This window comes from Chroicocephalus ridibundus, chromosome 3 (genome assembly GCF_963924245.1).
Source record: "Chroicocephalus ridibundus chromosome 3, bChrRid1.1, whole genome shotgun sequence".
NCBI lineage: Eukaryota > Metazoa > Chordata > Aves > Charadriiformes > Laridae > Chroicocephalus > Chroicocephalus ridibundus.
This window is the reverse complement of record NC_086286.1, coordinates 46,002,233-46,027,328: the sequence shown is the minus strand read 5'-3', so window position 1 is coordinate 46,027,328 and position 25,096 is coordinate 46,002,233. Positions and strand designations below refer to the sequence as shown.

The 25,096-nt window shown below is 39.4% G+C and overlaps 1 protein-coding gene across 5 annotated transcripts in view; it reads left to right on the top strand.

The window, feature by feature from the left end:
- MTR (5-methyltetrahydrofolate-homocysteine methyltransferase) overlaps positions 1-25,096 on the top strand; it is a 53,248-nt gene that overhangs the window by 11,551 nt on the left and 16,601 nt on the right. For all 5 annotated transcript variants that reach the window (XR_010070291.1, XR_010070290.1, XR_010070293.1 and 2 more), the window contains exons 7-22: positions 880-939; positions 3,075-3,169; positions 7,115-7,215; positions 7,625-7,686; positions 8,463-8,530; positions 9,576-9,652; positions 10,812-10,924; positions 12,565-12,705; positions 13,806-13,991; positions 14,570-14,749; positions 15,734-15,850; positions 15,951-16,091; positions 19,249-19,338; positions 19,933-20,085; positions 20,652-20,759; positions 24,421-24,521. Coding sequence is in view for 1 of the 5 variants with exons in the window: in XM_063328962.1 (XP_063185032.1) it covers positions 880-939; positions 3,075-3,169; positions 7,115-7,215; positions 7,625-7,686; positions 8,463-8,530; positions 9,576-9,652; positions 10,812-10,924; positions 12,565-12,705; positions 13,806-13,991; positions 14,570-14,749; positions 15,734-15,850; positions 15,951-16,091; positions 19,249-19,338; positions 19,933-20,085; positions 20,652-20,759; positions 24,421-24,521 (1,793 nt within the window). In the remaining 4 variants the exon portion in view is untranslated. The remainder of the gene's footprint in view (positions 1-879; positions 940-3,074; positions 3,170-7,114; positions 7,216-7,624; positions 7,687-8,462; positions 8,531-9,575; positions 9,653-10,811; positions 10,925-12,564; positions 12,706-13,805; positions 13,992-14,569; positions 14,750-15,733; positions 15,851-15,950; positions 16,092-19,248; positions 19,339-19,932; positions 20,086-20,651; positions 20,760-24,420; positions 24,522-25,096) is intronic.

The window sequence follows — 25,096 nt, the reverse complement described above, 5'->3', positions numbered from 1 at the left end:
GAAGGCTTGTGAGACAGTCCTGTTAAAATGTGGGAGTTTGGGGGAACTCTGACACTCTGCCATCAGCTTTGAAAAAGAAAAATTGGGAGTAGAGTATTAGAAGGGTAAAACAGGAGGAATAAAATGTTGAAACATGCGCCAATTCATGTGATTTTGACACCACCTTCTTTATCTAAGAATTTCTTAATGCAGGTGATGGAGTTGTTAGGGCACTTAAAACTGTCTTGCAATTTTATGTGGAAAGCTCTGGCTTGATATGCACACAGCATTTCTTTAGGCTTTTGGCACAGGCTGATTAACGTGTGCAGTGGCATGACTTGTCCTTTGCAGACTTGACCAGCCATCACAGAGGTTTGGCTAGCATCCTATAGGCTTAACATTGTGCTGAGCTCATGTTCACATGTAACTTTCTTACCCGAAGGAGGCAGGAAATATTCAGGACCTTCCAAGGGGTCACTGCAGTCCTTACTGTTAAAATTTGCGGTGTTTATAATCCTTTGGAAACTGCATGTCTAAAACAGATTCAAGGGCAATGAATGTGTACTGAGAATACTATATACAACCGTGTTTGGGGTGGGCATTGTGCTGCAGGCAGGAGGGAGAAGTACATCCCAATGTGATTTGGGTTTCAGAATATTCTTGGTCTTACTTGGTTACCCCGTGGCGCTTCCTTCCTACTTGTTACCAAAATGTGTTTTAGAACATCTGAAAGATGTTAGGCGTAAGGGTAAAACCTCCTGAGTGTAGTAAGTTCTTGCAGGCAATATGAGGTAGCAAGTTACATGAACAGCCATAAAAAATACTTAAAAAAACCCAAAACCCAACAAACTGAAGAACTCTGAAATGTCCATTAATATTTTGAAACTTATTTTTCTATAGGCAGCTCTCTTTGCACTGCAGACGTTGTTTGAAGAAGAGTATGCTCCCCGACCCATATTTGTAAGTATATATTATTTAATATTTTACATACACTTAAGCTTGATTTGTGAACTAGCTGAGATGGCAGTTGATTAAAGCCTTTTCAAATGAAGGAAATAAGTGTCTTGGAAATGTATTTTTTTCACGTGATTGTGAAAGGGAAAAACTCTTATGTGAAGGGCTTTATTGAAATCAGCCTTTGGTAGCTCTGTGCAGCTTATCAACCGGAAGACTAAGGAATGACTTCATTCCAGTGTGTATTCATTCTGTGTATTTCCATAGGAAAAGGTCTGATCATAACTTCATTTCAGGCTTGCTGTCTTAGGGGTAATAAGAACCAGTGAAATTAAGCAAATTCTACCATATTTTCAAGTAGAATATGAGTGGCCATTTGAAGTCAGAAAAGGTCTGTCTAACTCCATATTCTTGCTCTGGCATTCTTTTTCTGACAGTGGGCAGTCATGAATGTGTAGGAATGAAAATAGAAAAAAGAATAAGCTTGTTTTGAAAGTTCTAATGTATTCTTGCAGTTTTCTGCAGTTTGCAGCCCAGGCATTCTGAACTGTAGTTTGTATGTGTTCGTACCTTTTTGTTGAATGTATTTACTCCTTCCTTGAACCTATGTTCAAACCTGTGAGGGACCCAGGCCTCCACAAAATAATCTTTCAGTAACTTTCACAGCTTATGAATGCACTAGTTTGAAAGTTTGCTTGCTTTTGGACATTCCCCCTGATAACTTCTTTTGTTTCTTGCCATTTGTCTCTGGAAAGTGACAGTGAGCAGCTGTTCCATGTTCCCTTTGCTGCGTAGTCATAGCATTTATAGTCTTCTGTGAGACCCTCCTTTAGTCATTTTTTTTTCATCCTGAAGAGTCCTTGTCTGCTTAGCTGCTCCATACCGTTCATTCTTTATTCTTGTCACCTTTTTGTTTTCCACTTCTGCGAGTCAGAGGGGAATTAGAATAGCATACAGCAGTCAAAGTGCAGACATCAGGGGTTTGTATGATAGCTTAGTGATGTTCTCTGCCTTGTCCATTTCTTTCTTTGTAGTTCCTGAGGTTTTCCTTTATTGCTAGTGAGCTTTGAAATTGCATTAATAAAACTTTCTTTTGTTACTCAGATTAGTTTCTTGAGCAGTAAAAAAGACTAGTTTGGAGGTGTCATTATGTGAATTTTTTCTGTGTTCACAACTTCGTATTTTATCAGCAATGAGTTTCCACTTTTTTATCATTCAAGTCAGTTAGAAGTGAGAGTTTTCTAATTATGTAGAGTTGACTTTTTGTCTTCATTGTCCTGAACAGAGTGGTCAGTGAGCTTGGTTGCCTTGTTTTCTGCTTCCTTTCCAGTTCAGTTACATTGAGAAGTACAACCCTTAGCACAGCTCTCTAGGATTCCACTGGTCACCTCACTTGACTGAGTAGTTTGAAGGAAAGTAGCATCAATGCTAAAGAATATTTTGGAGTAATTAATGGATTTACCTTTGCATGGAGTCTTCTAAACTCATTCCATCTTCTGCAAAAAAGATTAGTAGATTTCGGAAGGCTTTCCTGACTCATTCAAATGTCTTCTGAATTCTCAACTTTGTAGTTGTTAGTTGGGTTGCAACATCTGATGTTCCGTTGTGGCAAAAGGAGTAACTTGTTTTTAAGGCCAGCCTCTCCTCTTCTCCCCTGCCCCAGCCAGCACCAGACAACCTAATAGCAGTCCTGAGACCCGAAATAACATAAAGAAGGGGGAAGTAGGGAGGATGAAGAGGATAGGAGAGGAGCTGTGACTGCTGATAGCTGCCTAAACAGGTAACCACTGCAAATTTGGTTCAGAGGCCATCATCAGAATGATACCATGATGACACTACCTTGCTGAATGGCTCATGGTAGTTTTTTTTTATTCCCCCCCCCTTTTTTTTTCTCCCCCCAAGGGTGAGAGAGAGAAACAAAATTGGTCAAAGTTTTGCCTTTCCCCTAGCTAAATATTTAAACGTTCATAGGAAGGAAAGGGTTTAATTTTTCTGTTTGAGTTTGGCCTCATCACTTTGAGTGGAGCATAGGTCTCTCTGCTTTGACTTTTAGCAAAGCATTTACATTAAACACGCATTTAAATTCTTGTTTTTATTGTTAATTTAATTCTTGTCCTTTGTCTGTGTCCAATTGATTTTAGGTTTCTGGAACCATTGTGGATAAGAGTGGGCGTACCCTGTCAGGCCAGACAGGAGAGGCATTTGTCATTAGTGTTTCCCACAGTAAGCCACTTTGGTAAGTTTCTTTCTCTTAGTAAGTTATCTGTAGATGGTGATTCTTTTCTATTTTAACCCCTTGCAGCTAAATGGAAGCTGTGCTAACTGTGATCGTATTTAATCACATGTGTTACTAACATGTTCTGATATTGTTCCCTCAGCAGAAATTATGTTTCCAAAGAACACTGAATTTTTAAAACATTGCTCTAAATAATTTGGGGGTTTGTTTTTGCAACAGCTGCTGAAATCGCTTTAGGTCTGAAGTGCTTTAGGTCAAAGCACTTAAAATAATTCTGAAACAGTAGCATGCCATCTCCTACTGTCTCAGATTGTGCAAGGAGTTAATTCCTGGTATGGGCAGGGATTACGTCTCTTTCTTAGAGTGAAGCAGTGCCAGGTCAGAATGTTTTAGGGTGCCTTGAAAAGAGCACATTAAGATTTCATTCCAGTGTTCTTTTTACTGAACTCTTACAAAAATGTATATATTCTCTGAGTGTTTTTCTTGAGGATGTGCATTGTTGTTATGAGAGCTCCTGATGACTCCATTTACTTGCATTCTTTTCTGTTCAGGCAGAAAAGTTGAAATAAGCATGAGATTAAGATCTGTGAAAATGCATAATATAGCAGATTTTGGTTATTGTGCAAGGTTTTTCGTGTTAATTTGAATACCATTCCCTGTTTCTCTATTCTTCTGTGTTTCTGTGCTCTATTCTACCTCCTTCCTGCCTCCTCTTCCCTCTTTATTGCTCTCAGGTTGGTTCTTCACACAAAAACTTATACCGGAAATAGATGGTGTTTTTCCTAGAATATTCTAACTTAAAACATTTAATTCGCTGTTAGCAGTGCATGCCACGCACATTGTGATGAGCCATTGTTTGTTTTTACAACCAAATTCCAGCTAAAACGCGCAATCTGTCATCTCGGTGATACAAAAGCAGAAGACTGCATTCACAGCTTTCCTGACTGCCCTTGAGGCTCTACATTCTCAGACCAGACGGTGCTCCAGAAGTAACATATGGAGCCTCTTGGAACAGGGTGGTAGTTGACTCCTTCTCTCAACATCACAGCCTGGTGATCCATATTTGGCATGAGTCTGTCTCAGATAATCTTGCTTATAACTCTCTTGCCTCTGAAGAGGAGAGAAGGGCACTGGAGCAGAAATCAAGAATTTATTAAACCATATTTCATAAAAGCTATCTTCTGGGTCTGAATGCTTAGGGCCTGTTTCCCATTTATGTGAAGGCTACTATACAGCACTGTGGCAGAAGGGTTTTAGTGGGAGCAGATTGCATTTAGTGTTGTTTCTGTTGCCAAATTAGTACAGAGTGGCTTTGGGGTGCTGAAAAAGCTGATCAATAGTAGTATTCTAGGAATCATGTTATACGTATTCACATATTTCCATTTGGGTTTTGTATGTCCTGTTTAGGGTGATGTGTTGTCTTTAAGTCAACTTGGTTTGGCGTCCCCCTATAAAGTGTGTGCTTTGTGTCCGATTTATGTAGGTGGTAGCTGAGATACTTGTGAACTGTGCTTAGTAAGTGCTGAAAGATGTGTGGCAAGCTGCTTGCTATGAAAGCTGCTCAGATGTGGCATGAGTTCCCTTCGTGTTGTTTCGGATCCTGTGATTGTTTCTACTGGGGTAACGTTAAGAAGACATATGCTGAGTTTTAGGGCCCTAGTGTGGTGTTAGTTCTGGTCCCAAGGGCATTCTGCAGCCGTACCTTTCACAGGAGCTGGTGCGTGACTGCTCTGAAGAAATGAGGAAGGGATGGAGGTGATGTTTAAGATGGGGGGGTGATGGTTATTGCACTAGGGTGGCCGTGATAGCATACCAGCAATCTGGTTCAAGGCTGCTGGCTTTTAAGGCATAGTTAACGGTTTGCTTCTCTCAAATGTTTTCTTTCATGGTGCCGTTGAGTGCTGTGGGGAGATAATACTGTCCACAGAAGCTACTTTTTGTTTCTCAGTGAATGTGTGTGTCTGTGCTTAGTTTGACTTAGCAGTTTTGAAACAGGTAATGCTTAGACGGTGTGCTCATAGATGTATTTGTCAGCAACCCCTGTAGTGGGTAATCATTCAGGCAGTCTGGAGGGCCAATATGCGGTAAATCAAGCGAGAACATCAAGAAGTGCTTGTTTGGTGAGTATGCTGGCTGCTTTTACAGTATCTCTCTGGTAAGGTGAGGTAAAGAGAGTGTCCAGTGAGCTTGTACTCAGAACCAGAGACAGATGGATATTAAATGTGGAAGGGAGAGATGTAGCTGCCCAGGAGAGAGCTTAAAAAGAGGGTGTGGGGAGTGTGAGCTGGAAGCTTGTAAATTGAATGACTTAACAGTAGGAAATACATTGCATTCATCTGCATTTGATTAGGACAGTTGTCTTAACCATTCTTACCTTGCTTTGCTTCAGAAATCCTGAGGGATGAGCCCTTACTTGGAAATAAATTCCAGAACCTCATTGCTGTAATTAGTTGTGTATTCCTTGTGCATGCTGTTTGTATCCAGGGGATATTTAAACAGCGAAGAGGGAAATGAGAATAAAAGGGTTCTTTTAAAGTTTTTTTATTTAAATAGAATGGCCTATATGAGATGCATTAGGAAAAGCACTTTGAAGGTAGAGATGGCTGTTTGAAAAAACAAACATATGCCCATCCCCGCAAAAAAACCCAACCCTACACCCCTAAGCTATTGGAAGAAGGGGCTTGTGTTTTGTTTGGTCTTGGTACGTGACTGGTTTTGGATGTTGCTGTGAGCCCCTCAGATCTTAAGGATTTGTCATTCTGTCCAGCAAATGAATCTGGCTGCAAGCATTTACTGCTACTATTTGTGCAGTTACCAAGCCCCTACCTGCTCCTTGGAAACAGGAGAAAAGTCAAAAACCATTTTGTGCTCCCAGTCCTGTGCAGGGCTTTATTGCTTTTGACCTCTGGGAAACTAAGCAGGCGTACATGCACTTTATTAACTTAGCTACCTTGGAGGCAGCCTCTGTGTCTCAGTTAGTTGGGAGATGTGGCTATTATCCATTCCTGTTTCAGGGGGTTAGCTTGTATCCTCTCTAAAACCATTATTCCAGGAAAGGAGAAAGCTTTTTTACATCTTCCTCTTGCAGCAGCACTGTGAGAACTTTTCGAGTTTTGTAGTGCTCATAAGATGGTTCCTAGAGTGGTGCAGAGAGATAAGGAAACATACGTAAAAGGTCTCTTGCATACTTTCTGAAAGATAAATTTCCCTTTTTAATATCAATGTAGGCATTTGGAGTGCAAGTCACGTTTCTCTGTCTGTCATTGAATAAAAGAAAAGATGATTGTACCTCATATACTGGTGAAATTGAGAAGCTTATTCATGCACAAATACTTCTGCTGTAGTGCTATGCTGGTTACTAAGATATAGTAGATTCAGTTGCCCAAGCTTAGTGCTGCCATGAGGCATCTTGGAGGAGGCACTTGGTTTCTTCCAAGGCTGACATAATTTATATATAATTTTAAAAGAAGATGATGAGTCAGCAGCTTGAAGCAGGCCTTGCTTTTTCAACCTTTTTCATTCTTCTTCCTATAGCACAAGGCTCCTTTCCAGTCTGTCATTCTTGTTCCATTTGTTCTCTCTTTCACCTAGAAAATACAGGGCTGTCGTGTTGCTGCAGTTGCTGTCAAAATGCTGCCACTTTACTCCTGGATTTTGAAATTAATCCAGGAGTATGGAAACTCCAGGAGTTTTGAAATTAATCCTTGATTTGCTGTTCCCAGTTCAATTCAGTCCAGCCCCCTTCCCCCTTGCACTTTTCTTCCACCCGAGGGTTCTCCTTTTGCACAGTCTTGCTGTATTGATGATGATTAAAGAAAATGCAAATCAGGTTGGTTTTGTTGTAGATGATGGTGGGAGTTAGCAGTTGTCAGCACTAACATTTGTCTGTTTTGTGTGTAAAAGGTGGTTTTACCTCAAAATAATTTTTGAAAACTTATTTTCCAGCATCGGCTTAAATTGTGCATTAGGGGCAATTGAAATGCGACCATTTATTGAAACCATTGGAAAATGTACAACAGCCTATATCATCTGTTACCCCAACGCAGGTGTGTGGTGCGCATATTCCAATGCTTCTAGGCAGATGTAATATAACTAAACCCTTCCATCTCATTAGCAATAATAGAGTTGGGTTCGCTTGAAAAGATGATTGTTTTTACTATTAAAAAGAGATTAGGAATATTTTAAACTGCTGAAAGTAACCGTTGTTAGTTCTGTGACAGTGAACCCGGAATGCTCTCTTGCATAATTGGGGGTTGGACTAGATGATCTCCAGAGGTCCCTTCCAACCCTATGGTTCTATGATAATTAATAATCTATTGAGTAATGATTGCAAGGGTGATGAGGCATTTTAGTCCTCATATAAGTGTAGCTACTTTAAATATGTCTTTTGTGGAATTTAATTCTGTTTTTGTGGGCTTTAAGCAAATTGTAATACTAGAAAAATTATGTTTCAAGGTCTTCCCAATACTTTTGGTGGTTATGATGAAACTCCAGAAGTGACTGCCAAGCATATAAAGGTATGAAATATTTCTTGTGAGTGTGTCTTATCTGATGTACTAGCAGACAAGAATTTCTTGCTTGTATTTTATGTGTATTTGTTACAGTATTGTGTGGGATTTTTTTTCCTCAGATGGCTCTATATGTCATTTGGATTGTTTATAGACCATTTGCTGAATGGTAGTGATTTGAGATATCGGGTTAGGAAAAACCACTTAGGAAACTCTGAATCCTACACGAAGTAGCTTTCCTGCAGCTTGATCTGTGGATGTAACTCATCTGCACTCCTGTGTTTTTACTGTTACATTTGGGAATTGTTCAAAAGCTGAGCAGTTTTTATGAACTTGACAGAATTTGAGTTGTGTGTATAGAAACTGCTGATGTTGGTGTTCCAGTGCAGGGTGTCCTTCCACAGGCCACTTGATCTGTGCAAGACAGAGCTGTGTGGCTGGAGCTGCAGCAGTATCTGCTGCATGCTAATTCCCTTTTATAATACAGTATGACTAGTCTTTGATACTCATCCAAGTTTTCATCTGGGGCTTCAGTATAAAATAGGCCAGTTTCAAATGTAGTTTCCTAAAATTAAGTGTTGAAATTGCTAGTTAGCCTTAGGAATCCACATCTCAAAACAAATCCTAAAGAGCAGAAATAGTACTGATTGATTGTTTTTTAATTTAATTTTTTTCTTGTGATCCCCTGATACAGAGAAAAAAATATATTTTAGTCTCTAAAAAAAAAAAAACCTAAAAGATATCTTTATTAACTTGACACAAAATTCTTTCCCTCCCTTTTACAGAATTTTGCTTTGGATGGTTTGGTCAACATAGTTGGAGGTTGCTGTGGTACTACACCTGCACATATCAGGTACATCACGAGCTACAACTTTAGGTGCACTGGGAAGTAAATTAAGTGCTTCTGCTGTGGAGCAATATTCCATGGCTTGTCTTACAGTTTCCTGAAAAGATGAATCACTTGAATGCCAATGCTAGCAATATATGGAGTAGAAATAACCTGGCTTTCATAGCCATGTTTATTGTGAAGAATGAGTAGAGGCAGGGTTCAAACAAGGATTATACCTCTGCTGTTTTGTCACCTAAAATTGTTTCAGAATTATTCCCCCCTCTTGACTGTTGGATAAAATAAACTTCCTGTTTCTGCTCCCTTATGCCGTACTTTCTTTCTCTTTCTGGCACTCATAGCCACAAGGTGAAACTTAAGGTTTTCTTTGATGGTAGAAGGAAGGCAGGCATGTGGGTGTGGAACGGGAGATCTGGGAATGCTGTACAGCTGGTGCTAGTCCTGGCCAGTCTGAAGGAGCATTTCATATCTTTCTCACTGGAAGTAGCTCAGTGGGAAAACCTGCCTTTTTTGCCTGGGCTTGAAAGAGAAGGGGCCCTTTTTATTAATTTTTACCCTGATACAAACTGGGAAGAGGTGGTCTGAGAATATGTAGAGGACGCTGCATGTCACTCCTGACTGCAGCAAAGAAAAAGTGAATGTGAACACTGTGAGTCATTCTGACTCTGAGAAATGTGTCTCAGTGTAGAACAATGTTTGTCCCTTGGCTTTTTGGCTGCAGTCATCAGCAATTGCTCAGCTCAGCAAATCATGAAAGTCAGTGTGGTTGGGGACTGGTTCTGATATCCATCAAGTATTCCATTGGCATGACATCTCACATTCTGTATTTGATAAATCTTCAGCTTTTTACATTCCCCGCAAGTATGTATGATAGGATCTTCTGGGAGAATGTTTTGCCTTTGGCCACGCAAAGTGAAACTAGCTAATTAGTCTTGTCTGCTACAGGGCTAAATTGGAGATGTAGGTATATGTCTAATATGTTCTGTTGAAGTCTTATCTGGAGTGGTTTAATTTTAATTGAAAACTTTACTTTCCTCTTTCTGTAACTCAGGAAAATTGCTGAAGCTGTGAAATTCTGTAAGCCTCGCATTCCGCCTTCTCTCTCCCAAGGATACATGCTGCTGTCAGGTAAAATGGAATGTAACAGTTTGAGCCTTATAACTCATCCATCCTTCCTTTATAAATTTATTTGCTGTTTTCTGCTGATCAGAATAGCACTATGAGTTTCTGGTTTTACCTGAATCCAGCAAGCTTGTGGATGTGTAACCCAGATCTAAATCTTACTGCTTTGGCCAAAGGATTAATGGAACATTTTATAACAAGCTTGTATAATATAACCAAGCCAGCATATTTTACTCTGCAAGTCTCAGACACTTTGTAATGGTGAGCAAGTATCTTTATCCTCAGTTTGCAACAGGGGAGGGTAAAGCACAGAGAAATCAGATAATTTGACTACAGTTGATGACAGAGCTGGGACAAGATCCTGTTTCACCTGCTGTAAGAGAGCTGCCCTGTGTCACCTCACATGTCCATCGAGTCATACTGGGATAGTGTTCCAGCAATACGTCCAGGTCTAGATTGTCTTTTGTTTTACCAAAGTCTAGATCTCTGTGTTCCTCAGCAAGGCCTTCTTTTAAGCCTTTGGGCCATGCATCCAAGTGAAACAGTACCTTCTTTTTGGTCTGGTATTTTAATCTCAAAGTCAAATCAATTTAGCATAAATTAAATAAATCATGGTTGGCCTGTGTTTTCATGGATTACCTTACTCTGTTCTGCTGTCAGGTTTGTTTGCCTCTGAGTTGCCTGCTACCCAAAGGTCTCACTTGGCTTGTTTCTCTGAACTTGGACAGGTGGTTAAGAGCTGTCCTTGTTTGTCAGTCAGTTCAGTGGCTGCTTCTCTGGTGGTGGTAGGGTCATGAGATAACACAATTGGAAGTTGAGAGAAGGTGTGTATGTGCATGTGTGTATGTGCATACGCGTAGATGCACAAAGAATCAGAGCTTCACGTCATTTTATATTGGAAATATTGGCTGGGGTTTTTTGTGGGTCAGGTAAATTATTAACTGTCATTGAGGAAGGATAGAAACCTTTGGCCTATGTGTTGGAAGTTGTTTCATTGCATTTCTTTGCTAGTTGCTTATTAAATTGTGCACATACTGATGTGAGAATTCACTGTTCTTAAAGAAAGAGACACCTCTATTTCACAGTTTAGAAAAAGGATTTTGTCTGTCTTACACAGTTTTTTCTTTTCAGTTTTTACAAATGTGTTCAAAAAAATCTTTTTAAGGTCTGGAGCCATTCAGGATTGGGCCATACACCAACTTCGTTAATATTGGCGAACGCTGCAATGTTGCAGGATCACGGAAGTTTGCTAAACTCATCATGGCAGGCAACTATGAAGTATATATTTTAACAATAATCTTTATAGCTGATGCTCTGATTTTTAATTGTTCCATTGCATTGTGTTATTAGTTGTTTGTTTTGCTGGCACAAAGCACTATTCTACAACAGGGTAGATTTAGATTTGATATCAGGAAGAAATTTTTCAGTATGAGGGTGGTGAGGCACTGAAACAGTTTGCCCAGAGAAGTTGTGGATGCCCCATTCAGGGCCAGGCTGGATGGGGCTTTGAGAAACCTGGTCTAGTGGGAGGTGTCCCTGCCCATGGGACATGGGAACTAGGTGATCGTTAAGGTCCCTTCCAACCTAAACCATTCTATGATTCTACACCATTTACAAGAGTAAGAAAACAAGGAGCATTTACTTTCTGACTGTCCTTTCTTTCTGTCCTTACCGGCTCCTAATAAATTTGTGAGAAGGGTTTTACAAGGGCTTTTTGGTTTTTTTTTTTTGACAAGCATTGCAGTAGACATGACTTTCCATTTTGAATTAAGTTACACAGCTGATGATGGTTTAGAAAATGTCCTTTTCTGTGCCGTGTCTAGTGGTGGATTTACAGAGGAGGGAGGAAGGAAAGCGGATGTAATCCCCCCTTCCAACTTGTGGGGTACATCTGTCTTGGGATAGATTGTGGCACTGTGCAGCCCTCAATTTTTCCCTCACTTCTTCAGTCCTGGTCAGCATTATGGTTGTATCTAATCTTTATATACTTTGATCACTGACTCTAGCATGCTGTATGAGAGTTGCTACACAAAAAGGTACTTAGGAGGTAATTGCTTTCTTGAAACAGCTGCAGAGCAGAAATGAAAAGGCTGGAGGCCTCATTCTTTTCTGGTGTAAATTGTTACTGTAACATTCAAACAAATAGTAAAGTGACATTTTTTGAGAGCTGAGACTCTGTCCCAGAGTATGCTCTACTGTTGTAGTTGATGCAATCAAAACTAAATCTTTACTTTGTTTTTTAGGAAGTCTGGCTCTTGAGCTCTTAAAAGTCATGAAGTAGGTTAGACCTATTAAATAAAGAGAGCTTTAAACACAGGTTGTTAGGGACTGTGAGCAACTAAAAACCTTTTTATTTTTTGTCTCAGTCTGCAGAGTGATAAAAAAGAGAAAGCAAAAAGACATGGGTGTTCAGATAATTATGTGAGCTGGAGGGAAGGCTTTATTATATCCTTCTTAGTCCGTGATGATTATTCTGCAGCTGGAAAAAATGTCAGACAACCTCCAAAAATTAAGTACTCTGTGTTATAAAACAGCAGAGCTTGTCATGCAAGACCCTTATTTCATAGCATCACAGAGACTTTTCCTGTAACCTTGTGTAGTCAGAAGTCCTTGTTACCATGCAAACCTTAAATCATTCAATTAAGCATATGACCAGCTGTCTAAAATCAATGACACTACCTGCACATTAGGTCTCTGCTGTCATGTTTTTGTGAACAAATTAGTTACTAGTTGTGCCATATTAACGACTTTTGTATGTTGTGCATTGCAGACCATTTCCTTATTTTCTTATGGGATGTCTTTATAAATTTTTTTAATTTTTGTCTGCATCTTATTTTGGAGAAGTGAAATGTTATCCTGAGACTGACTAGGCTTTTTTCCTACTGACCATTGTTTTGGCTTTTTACTCCCTTCTTTAGGAAGCCCTGGGTGTAGCCAAATTGCAAGTTGAGATGGGGGCCCAGGTTCTTGACATCAATATGGATGATGGGATGCTGGATGGCCCTGCTGCAATGACCAGATTTTGTAACTTGATTTCTTCAGAACCTGATATTGCAAAGGTTGTAATCGAGTCACTCCAAAGCACAATAAATAACATTATATTGAGTTGGAAATTGCCTTTCAGAAAATTTTGGTATTGATTTATTTAGTAACTGATTTAGGTGCTTAATAGGCAGATGTAGGTGTCCCCCCAACAGTAAGAGGTACTGTGAAGGTACTGATCAGAGGGCTGGAGCACCTCTTCTATGGAGACAGGCTGAGAGAGTTGGGGTTGTTCAGCCTGGAGAAGAGATGGCTCCAGGGAGACCTTATAGCAGCCTTCTGGTACCTGAAGGGGGCCTGCAAGAAAGCTGGTGGGGGACTTTTTACAAGGGCATTTAGTGATAGGACAAGGGTTGATGGCTTTAAACTGAAAGAGGGTGGATTTAGATTAGATATAAGGAAGAAATTTTTCATTATGAGGGTGGTGGAACACTGGAACAGGTTGCCCAGGGAAGCTGTGGATGCCCCGTCCCTGGAAGTGTTCAAGGCCGGGCTGGATGGGGCGTTGAGCAGCCTGGTCTAGTGGGAGGTGTCCCTGCCCAGGGCAGGGGGGTTGGAACTAGGTGATCTTTAAGGTCCCTTCCAACCCAAACCGTTCTATGATAATAGGGAAGGCCTTCAGGGGAAACAGAGGTTTTAACATTCTCTATCTGATTTCAGCTAAATGTATGCCAGTCCTTTTCATTGGTTAGAAAAGCTGAATGCAAGTTCCTCTTGCAGCAGTTACGAGCCATAATGTATATATTGACAATGGATAACAGTATTGCTTTCCACAAAACTTGAAATTGCTACGGATATAGCATGGTTTTCAAAGATACTTCTTTGCAATGTGCGTTCTCTAAAAATGAGCATCTAATTCAGAAACACAAAGCAATACAGGGAGAAGTAGAAGTCTCTATGATATGTGATGGAGTTGCCATAGAAGCTCTTGAGTTAAATTTGCTCTGAGTTTTGCATTTAAAGCAAAGTGAATCTACAAATACCATCTGGAAACTTCTTCTTCATAAATGCTGATTAATGTTGTGTGCATTTTTATGTCCAAATGGGCAAACAGCATACGGAACTCTGATTTATAACTTGTATGTATTCCCCTGGCTTACTTCTCTTTTATTTACAGGTGCCATTATGCATTGACTCCTCAAATTTTTCAGTGATTGAAGCAGGTTTAAAATGTTGCCAAGGGAAATGCATTGTAAACAGCATCAGTCTGAAGGAAGGTGAGGAAGACTTTTTGGAGAAAGCAAGGAAAATTAAGTTGTATGGAGCAGCTGTGGTTGTCATGGCTTTTGATGAAATGGGGCAGGTGAGTGTCGCTTTAAAGGAGAGGTATTTTTCTTTTGGAGTGCAAGGCTTTCTTACTCTTGTGCAAGACAAAGTGGGTTTGTTTCATTGGCACAGGTGATTCAAAGAGGTCTATATAGTCTTAGCAATAGTTTTGACCCTGATATGTAAGCATTTCTTATGCTGCTCACATGTGAGAAATCCAAGTACTGCTCTAAGTCTAGCACAAGAGTGTGTCTCTTGCTATTCAGCCATGCTGAACTCTTCCTGCCTTCATAGAAGGCCTTTTTAATTCAGAAACTGAGTTTTGAATGAGAGTGGAATCTTTCTGAGTTAATGTACTTAAGTCAAAAACCACATATTAAACTTTGCATAGGATGATGAAATGTTGGGAAACAAAATTGTTTTTAATGAGTTGAGTCAGAATTCTAGGTACCAGTGTGGTGATGTTTTTAATACAAAATTCTTATATATAATCCTCTTTTAATAGTCGTGATGTTCAGATTTTTAGCCTTGCGTTACTGGAACTGTAAATGATTTCTGTGGAGTTTATTTTTTGTTACCTGTAAGCTTCATGTCAGAGTTCTTTTTCTTCACTAGGCAACAGAAACAGAAACCAAGATTGCAATTTGTTCCAGAGCTTATCACCTCCTTGTGGAAAAAGTGCACTTCAATCCAAATGATATAATATTTGACCCTAATATTTTGACCATAGGAACTGGAATGGAAGAACATAACCTGTATGCCATCAATTTTATCAATGCTACTAAAACCATAAAAGTGAGTTGTAAGCTTATTTTAACTTGAAATATTTTGCTGAGATTAAAGACCCAAAACACCACAAAACAGAAGATCACCTCCCACCCCCAAACAACAACAACAAAACACTACTGCAAAATGATATGCATTTTAAATTGGCAAGGGGGACTATTCTTCTGAAGTGCAGCCAATATTGCTGTATTTCCAGTAGAACTTCAAATACTTCTATAAATACATTTCAATCCATTATCTCTACTGTAAATATATTAATTAAATGAGGTAATGATCACATTCATGTTCTAACTAAAAGGACCTCTTTGAAGGTACGTGAAAGCTGCCTTTTTAAATTAATACAATTTCCATTACTATGGAAGGGATTTGTGCAGTAACCTGATTTCCTATTTAGCCAAATGTGTGTAAGGAAATACATCAGTGAAGAGCATCACCTGCGTATAGCTAAGGAGGCTGCACTGTTGTGTTTCACAAGGCAATTTGATTGGTCTGGAGATGCTCTGTCAGTCTGGGGCTTGAACACCCCACAGGCTATTTTGTCACCCCAGGGCTTCTGGAAGGGAGGCTGTGCCCTTGAGGTTAGCTGCTCAGCTACAGTCTGCTCCTGAGACATGCAAGCAGGCAGGTTGGCTGCTCCTTTTTCCAGAGGAGTGGGGGATAGAAGAGCCATGAGTAGGTCTGCATGGGGAAAATCTGGAATGCTTCTGTAGGAGGACTGATATGTCTAGAATAGCACCTATGACTATGGATACTGTGGTAGTTGCTTAAGCATAACTAGGCTGGGTCTCTCCTTTTACTTCTGTATTTTTCTACAGGGATTTGAATTGCTTTTTATGAATTTGAGTAACTAGAAGGATCTGAAACAGGGAAGGGAGAAAGGGTGTGTAGCCAATGTACTGCAGCTCAGGGGCCAACTGTTTTATGACTGAATGCTTTGCTTAGGTTTCCTTTTTGGAAAGCACTTTTCTAAAAATCTACATGCAATTCCCATAGGAAACACTGCCGGGAGCCAGGATAAGTGGAGGACTTTCCAATCTGTCTTTTTCCTTTCGAGGAATGGATGCCATTCGAGAAGCAATGCATGGGGTCTTCCTTTACCATGCGATTAAGGTATAATGTACTTTTGGCTTCCATAGGTTTGCACTTGGCAGATGTGCAGTGCTATGTCTGACAGCCCTGGTTGGGGGATTCTGTATGATTTTTTTTTCAGTGTGGCATGGACATGGGAATTGTGAATGCTGGGAATCTGCCAGTGTATGATGATATCCACAAGGAATTGCTACAGCTGTGTGAGAATCTAATTTGGAACAAAGATCCTGATGCGACAGAGAAACTTTTACATTATGCTCAGGTAACTTCCAATTTTAAGCTTTTAGTAGTAGCTAGCTTAGCACCTGGGTTTTAGCACCTGCCTGCTGATGATAGGTAGTCCAGCCTATACACTGCATGTGTCAATCTAACAGTGGGTGTTAGAAGTTCATAACAGTACTATAAGTGGTTTAGTTATTAATGGAGAATAAAACGTGAACTCTGTGATAGATTGAGCCTCTCCAGTTTCATAGGTGCCTTTAAAGATCCGGCACCAGAGTTCTTCATATGCTTCAGGAGACCAAGCTGTGTAGGGTTCTTTTTACAAACAAACAAACCTAAACCAATAAGAAGCAAAAAATCGCAACCAAACTCCCCCCAACCAAAAAAATCCTCACAAGCAACCAAAAACTAGATAAAAAGTGGAAAAAGCCAACCCACAGCTGAAGCAAATATTGGTGCTGGAGCTTAATTAACAAGTGTGCTGTGGGAGACAAAGAGTAAATCTGTCTCTCTGGTGATAATGGTTTGCTTGGAGTATATGTAAAAGGTGAAGGAGTTGTTTGTGATTCCTGGCTGTGCCATAGACTTGCAGTTTGTGTAACTCATGTCAAAGTGAGGATCAGCTATTTCGTGGTTTTGAGATGCTGTAATGACAGCAGTGATAAAAGACAAAGATTACACACCTGAAGTTGTCCAGTCTATCAGCCTTAAGATGGCTGGTGAAATCCTGCTCTGAACAGAATGCACAGCAAATATCTCTCTGGGTTAGGTGGCTCTTAGATTTAAGTGCGCAAAAAGGTTTGCATGCCAGTTTTGTAGCTCCTGGAGGTATTATTTCTGTGCACAGCTTCATTTGGTTTTGTAGTTTGCCCTATGGTGGTGTGTGCTTTTTAGGAGCAATGGCAACATGTTGAAAACCAATACAAGAAGACTCGGCCTATCCCTTGTGCTTAAGCTGTTTTAGATGGTGCTCTTAGTGTCTATGCAATTCACCTGGGAGTGATCTTGTCTGTATAAGCAGAGTTTTACCATTAAGGTATTCAGGGTTGCATAAAGAGAAAGAAAAAAAAAAAAAAAAGAGAATTAGAAAGGGATTGCTTAAGCAGTGTTTCTGGAGAAGGCAGAATGTGAATTTAAATAGAGCATGAAAAGTAGAACTGGAAGTGGATGACGACTCCTTCTAGGTCTAGAAGTTTGGGAAGCCATTGTTGGAATCTCTGCTGTTATTCATGGTGGTAGTTTTATTGTGGGAGTAAAACAGCCCCCAGTTGCAAAAAAGTGAGACACTCTTGATTCAAAATATCTTTAAAAGCTTTATTAAAATTTATTAAAAAATATTACTGAGCATCCCGATTTGGGTTTCTTCTTGGCTCTGGACAAATGTGAGAGTCTAAACAGATAGTCACGGCCAATGAGAAGGGTTATTACATAAGGTTTGGGAGTTTCAGGCATATTTCAAAATACTTATTCAGACCTTCCTCTGGTATAGTGGAATTGAATGGCTCTAAGTTCTTTTGTCTATAGGTTTGTGGTTTTTTAACACAAAAGTGTACTCATCAGTCAGTAAGTGCATATATTCTTTTTATTTCCAATTACTGCAGTTTATTCTGCACAAAGAACATAGAATGTGCAGTCCCATTTTGCAAGTATAGCACCTCTAATAGAGCACCAGTGAAGTTTCCTCTTACTTCCTTCAGGTAATAGTAATGTACCTTGCCAGTTGCTTGAATGCTAGACCTGTGGGGAAAAATGAGGAACTTAATCCTTGCAGAATTAGGAGATCAGTCTTCATTTGAAGTTGGAGATTAAAAAAGATTTTACATAAAGCGTATAGCTGCAGGCATTATTAAACTGAAACTTTGTCCCGTTTGCAGCAATGGAAGTTGTGCTTCCAAAGGCAGGTTTTTTCATCCTCAGCATGCAGTATAAGTATCCTGTTTTTAAAGATCTGCATGTAGTGCTTGCTACTGTGGTCTCTGCATGCCCACCCTTACAGCTTCATGGGTTATTTTTAGGTTGGAATGGTTCCCGTTCTAAAGTGTCTGGCCAGAGGTTGAGGAGCATTTGGTACGTTTTCGTTGAATCACAGAAGGGTTGAGGTGGGAAGGGACCTCTGGAGGTCATCTAGTAGAACCCCCCTGCTCAGAGCAGGGTCAGCAAGAGCAAGTTGCTGCGGGACATGTCCAGTTGGGTTTTTAATATAACTAAGGCTGGAGACTCTACAACCTCCCTGGGCAACATTTTCCTCCTCCTTTCGTTCCCTTTTTATAAACTAGATGTATGAGGGCAATAAGGTTTGGCAACGAGAAGCTGTGAAGTTAGCTAGCATTCACATAAACATGAATGAAAACTTGTTCTGATTTCTGTTCCCATGAGTGAGATCTTGTTTCCATGACTTTTCCCATGGCTCTGTCTTTAAAAACTTGCTGATGAGCACTCAAAAGTATAGAATGGTCACAAGGACCGAAAAATGTTGGATTATGTCAAATAATCAAGGGAGGAAAAGAAATTACTTGCCTCAAGTGTGGTGTCTGATGTAATGGATGGCATGCGCTTCCATGAGCCTTCCTGGGGTTGGTGCTTATGACCTTTCTTGCATTGTGAAGCCCTTTTGACCTTTGTATTCACAGCAAAGGGGAGTGTGAAGCAACGAGAATATCTGAGGCTTTGGGACAAGTCTATGTGCATGAGAAACGGTAGTTTTGTAGGCCGCTTGATTGAAAACACATCTGTGATATGGAATAACATAACCTCTTCCAGCAGAAACTGAATTAGTGCCAAATTAATTAGAATTTTAAAATGAGGTGTAGTGTGTGGGCTAGAAATCGATTTAAATTACATTCCCAGAAGTAAAACCCTTAGGATTAGTCATTTCATCATTTTTAAGAGCATGAAAATTCTTAAACAGCTCCCTTTTTTTTCCCTTTACTTTTTTTTTTTTTTTTTTTACTTTTTCTTTGTTAATTTTGTTTACATTTTCATTGAGGTGTATGCTCTTCGGGATGTAGGCCCCCTGAGTGTCTTAAGTACATCACAGATATTTGTAGTATGATTTGCATGTATATAAAAAAACCTTTTGAATAACCTAAAATTATTTTATGGGTCAGTTCTTGAGATTATCCTCACTTTTCTAAAAGTGAAGTCCGTAGTTGTACTTTTTATGATTGCAAGCTCCTGTGGATGTTTTTCCTTTTCAGAATCATGCCCAAGGAGGAAAAAAAATTGTACAGACTGATGAGTGGCGGAAAGGCTCTGTTGAGGAAAGGCTGGAATATGCCCTCATAAAGGTGAACCTGTGCAGAAAATTGTCCTGCCCTTCAGCTCTCAGAGACATGATCTCAGCTCAGACTTTAAGGGACACTTTTGGCTTTAAAAATTCTTCAACTGCCATTCTTTTGAAAGCTATTAACTAATAATGAATAACAGATTTAATTAATGTGATTTTCTTTAAACTTCACAAGTTGAAGTCTTTGACCCTTAATATTTTATTCCGCTAGTGTTGGTGGAAACATACTGCTTTTACTTTGTAACATATTGCTTTTAATTTCCAGGAATTTGCTTGGTTCGTTACAAGTTCTGCACTGAGTGGCACTTGTGCTAAGGAAGCAACCTTTGAATGTTTGGGGTTTTTTGTGACATGGTTAAGAAAAACAAACCAACCTTTTAATACGGACGACTCTTGCTTTGAATAACTTTATATGCAGTATTTTATTTCCTAAGCAAACCTATTTTAAATACACATCTGAGGTATTCTTAAAGACTAGCAGTATCTAAAGTATCTGTTTATACTTTCATTGTGATTTTTGGGGGGGGTGGGGGAGAGGGCAACTAAATAGAAGCTGTATTTCTGGCAAGATAAAAGCTTCTCAATTTTTTCCCAGGGCATTGAGAAGTATGTTACTGCAGATACAGAAGAAGCAAGATTAAATCAGGGAAAATATCCTAGACCTCTAAATGTAATTGAAGGGCCTTTGATGAATGGTATGAAAATTGTTGGGGAGCTTTTTGGTGCCGGAAAGATGTTTCTGCCTCAGGTAAAGAGAACATGATTTCATGTATCTTCCTATTCTGCAAAAACTAGCATTGTAAAATGTAGCCAAAACATTCTACGCTGGCTGTTTTTTCAGGTGTAGCACATGAATTGGGAAAATTCAGGCGATGCTAAGAAGCAGTCCTGTTTTTCCTTTACTTTGGAACTTGACTTTCTTTATGTAGTTTTATGTTTGTTACCTCTCTTACTGAGTGCTTTTGCTTTATTTGAAACGCAGTTTTAAGTCTAGACCCATGAAAGAGAGAAAAAAAGATTCAAAGATTGCTGGGTTTAGCACCGTCCAAGTCTGGACCTGTTTGTAGCTTCCAGTTCTGTTGTGAGTGGTCGGAGAGGTTGCGCTGTGAAAGCAAGTGTTGTGTGTACGCCCTTAGTCCAGTAGGGCCAACAGCCTGCTACCGCAGAATGCTCTGCAAAGCTGGAGTCTGGGTTTGCAGGTGAAATGTTTTTTTGGTGTTTGAATGGGTATGAAAGAAAGCTATGAGAAACGTGAGGCTATTCCTATACCTGATCTTTATTGTTTATTTTCCCGCCCTCTGTTTATCTATGCAGGTGATAAAATCTGCTCGAGTTATGAAGAAAGCAGTTGGGCACCTTATTCCCTATATGGAAAAAGAAAGAGAAGAAAGGAGAGCTGAACGAGGCAGTGTAGAGGAAGAGGCAAGACAGTCCTTTGTGCTGTAAATCTTTTGTAGCTTGCCATGACAAAAATGGAAATTATTTTTTGCTGATGACGTTTATTCAGCTTTCATGCTGGAGAGCTGATGCAGTCATATGGAAACTGAAAATCTTGGCATAATTTGAAGTAGGTCGGAAATTCATAAAGTGCAGATCTTGTGGAACTCTGCTTGGTGTGTGCCTAAGCTGTTTTCACAAGTTTCCTGAAGAATGCCATAAGCCTTTGTTAGGCCCTTTATACCTTTATATATTTAATTCTAGTGTTGTTTATTTATGGCACTTCTAACTTTATAGCAAATTTTGCCATTTGCTTCTACTGCTTCTGCCCTTCCTGGGCTATGAACTCCCTTTTGCACATTCAAAGCCTTTTACCATGTTTCTCTTTATTCCGCTCTTCCCTAGCCTCCTGACCATTCTCCCAGCTAAACGAACCAAATTCTTCCATCCTTTTTGTTCACAGATCGTGACTTCAAGACCTCTCGTTGTAATAGAATAATATGCTCATTGCATGTGTAGCCATGACCAAGTTGCAGGGGACAAGTGTTTATGAAAACAGGATCTGAATATAGTTGTCTTTTCATATGTGTGTTTTTTCCACCAGTTTCTGAAGACTACTTCTTATATAATCTAAAAAATATATATATGATTGAAAATATCCAATGGTTTTCAGGTCCTTGTGGGTCTTTCCTTTATAGCATTTACTGTTTCATCGCTAACAGTTGGCCTGAGAATAGTTTTATCACCTACCTGTGCATATACTTGAATTAATTTCTTCCAAATTTGGTTGATGGAATATGTGATAAGAGCATTGGAAAATGAATATATAGGTTGTCTCTTGTTCCTCCATGCTGACAAGATTCTATTCAATAGAAAAGAGAGTTCAGACAAAATCCCGTTTTAAGTACTCATGTGTCCTGTTTCCTACTATATTTATAATGTGATAGGTGCTTACAGTTTTGGTTAAATATTTTTCTTCTTCTCTTGTCTTTGATTATCAAATTTAGGTTTGATATGCATTTACTTTTCATTAGTCCTGTGGAACCTTACCTTGTCTTCATGAGTTCTCAGAGACAATAGGTATTATCAGAATCTGGTATTTAACACACATGCAAAAAGGATGAATAGCAGAATTTCTCTAAACTGTGATATTTGTATATTTCCTTTGGTTTCTGTTCTGTGGATTTTTGAATGGTTCCTAGTTCTTCCCTTGGAATCTTCTTACACTGTATCTTTCCATTTGCTGTGGATCTGTTGTGTGATTTTTCCATCTTAAATGTAATGAATACAGCAAATGTTTTAGAAAGAAAAATGACCTGATAATCAAACCTGACTAATCTTAATGGAAGAAGGAGAATGCCTAGTCTTTTTTCCCGTGCTCTTTCTGAATGTGAAAAAGGTGTCTTCTCTCCAGTATCTCAAGCGGATTTGTTCTCTGGCTGTCATGAGTCACCTTTCTATGTGTCATCTATCTCCTGCTCATGCTGTTCTTTTTTTATTTTAATTCAGATGATAGTGCCAGTATTTGGCACCTCCTGGTTTGTTCTGATGCTATTTGAAGTCAGTGAAAATCATTACCCCATTGCTTCCATGGGCACTGGATTAGGATCTACTGTGGCACTTAGGATCTCTGTTACTTAATTCTCTGGCTAAAAAGAAGTGAAATGGAATTGAGAGGTTCTTAAAAATACAGCAAGCAGTCTGAAGAGATTGTGAGATATTCTGCGTGGCAGAGGAGTGCAGGAGGGAAAAAGTAGGGCTTCTGTCCTCCTGCTTCCTCTATCTTCTGCTGGGCAAGGGATGTAGTGCCTTCCTCTTCAAAAAAATGTTGTTGCTGTATAGAGAATTGGTGAGAGAGGAAAAAGAATAGCTGCATTTATCTCCAAAGTTAGATGTTGACTTGAAGGAAAAAGATTTGCAGGCTGTGGTAACTGATGCGTCTGATGTTACCCAGGCTACTGTAACCTCCAGGACAGTTTTAGTCACAGACCGCCAGGAAATGCAAAGCACTGATATTTATGTTTGAGGATAGATAGCTGTGGCTGTGGATCTCTATCAAGATTAAAAAAATACAAAGCCCTTTGGATGCATGCCCAGAACTTGAGGACCTCCTTGCTTGAGACAATTGAAATCACAGTGTACCCTAAGTGGGGTTTATTTTAAGTAGTGTGTGTTCTGGCCCATGTTGTTTGCTGCCCAGCAGACAGTTTCCTTCTTCTCATGTGCAAATCCCTTTTTTTTTTTTTTTTTTTTTTTCTTGGATATCAGTCACTAGTTAAATCATCAGTAGTTACTAGGTATGATACACGTGGGCAGCACTTTCTGTTATTCCCCCAGTCCTTGATTAATCTCTTTCCCCAGTTTTATCTTGCATTCCAGCAGTATATTTTCAGCTGCAAATTTTTTTATTGATGTACTGAGATGGCTGACTTAGACCTCCATTTTGCCTTCTGTGTTCTCCAATCTCCTGTAAAGCAGGAGCACTGGGGAGATAATATGTTTTAGTAAACAGCAACATTGGTGGGGATCCAGGGACTTTATTAAAAAAATGTGTTAAGACCATGGGAAATGCTAGTATCACTCTTAGTAATATATAAAGGTTTTTTTCCCCCAGAAAATTGCAACTACAGAAGGCAATGTAGGTTGACGAAGTAGAGAGCTACACAATGCTGTCCAGAAATATAACATGCTTCATAGAAGGATCTAATCCTCCAGTTCTGCCATCTGCGAAGGAGATGAGATACTGGCTGGAAAAAATATTCTGTAATTTCACATAGAACATGCTCGGGTTTCCACTTTATTTAAATTCTGTGCAATTTAAATAGTCTGTTACTGGCATCTGATCCTGCACCGACTAAAACATGGCGCTGTGATAACCTGGAGCTGCTCCAAATGACAACACGGATTATACAACTAAAAATGTATCACAAAGGCCTGTGTCTTGGTGGAGAATTGCTGTAGGAAGTTCCAGTGTTGCCCTGCCGGTAGGCTCCCTTAGTCAGGGCTGAATGCTGTCTAGCCTAGGACCAGTTTGTGACAGTACAGCTTCTCTTCTTCAAGGAGATCCTTTTTCCAGCCTGTTTGTTCAGCTTGGGTAGTCTGAAGTCGCCTGGTCGCTGCACTGTAATGTCTCCCTTACTATTTGCATTGCATAAAAAATTAGTCTCTTCTGCTTTTGCTAATTCCTCTCATTGTTCTCAGCACTGCATTGAAAGATTGTTCTTGATGCACAAACGGGCATGTAATTATAAGTGTTCATAACCTTTTGTTCTAAATATTTAATCTATTTAAACTCTTTATTGTTGAGGTTTATATTTGGAGCAGAAGTACCTTAGGAGTTCAATTATTGCACTACATAAAATGCTCTCCAGATCTGAAATTTTTTATCTGTTTTGGTTTTTTGAAATGCAGATTTTTGAATAACATGCATGCAATTTGCAAGAACAATTCTTATGCAAATTTTTATTACCTGGATCTTTTAAAATATTTTTTAATATTGACTATATTACTTCTACTATACTTTGCAATTGCTTGTGCTACAATAGGAGTCTTGGTCATAGATTAGGATTGCGCTGTTGAAGAATCTGTGCAAACATACTGAGGCTTCCAAGTAATTAAACTCTTGGCCTATTTGTTCAATTTTCAGGATCCTTATCATGGAACAATAGTACTAGCGACTGTGAAAGGAGACGTACACGATATCGGCAAGAACATTGTGGGAGTTGTTCTGGGCTGCAACAACTTCAGGTAAAGAGACTAAAGTTAGGTAGCTGGGAACACAGCTGTATAAGGCTAACTAATTAATATCAGATCATGCCAGCTGTTATTAATGGGGAGGCAAGAGGCAGTATAGCCTCCTCCTTTAATACTTTTTTTGCTAATAAATTGGCATCTGAGGTGAATACAGTTGAACATCAACTGAAACGTCAATGAAAGCATCAGTTTTTGTATTTGTTCTATATTAGTTAAATATAATAAGTATAATGTCTTCAACATGTAAGTATAATGTCTGGAAAAAATCAGATATGACAATTGTAGTAGGCAAGGCTACATGTGGGTTGTGTGTCGTGTTGGGAAAAAGGAAGCCTTGTAAGATTCCAAAGAACCTTTTAATATGTTTTTCAAACTGTTCGTTAACTATAAGGTTTAAAAAACTCGCTGGGGTATGTTTTTGTTAAATAAGAGATGAGGTTCTTGTCCTGTTTCTGAGCTTGAAAAGATGCAACTTCAAGAAAAGTTAGCTTTTTCAAGGCCTGTGTACATGCAGCAGGGTTGGCAACAGTGTTGGAATGAATGGCCACGTTTCCATCAGAGCCCTTTGT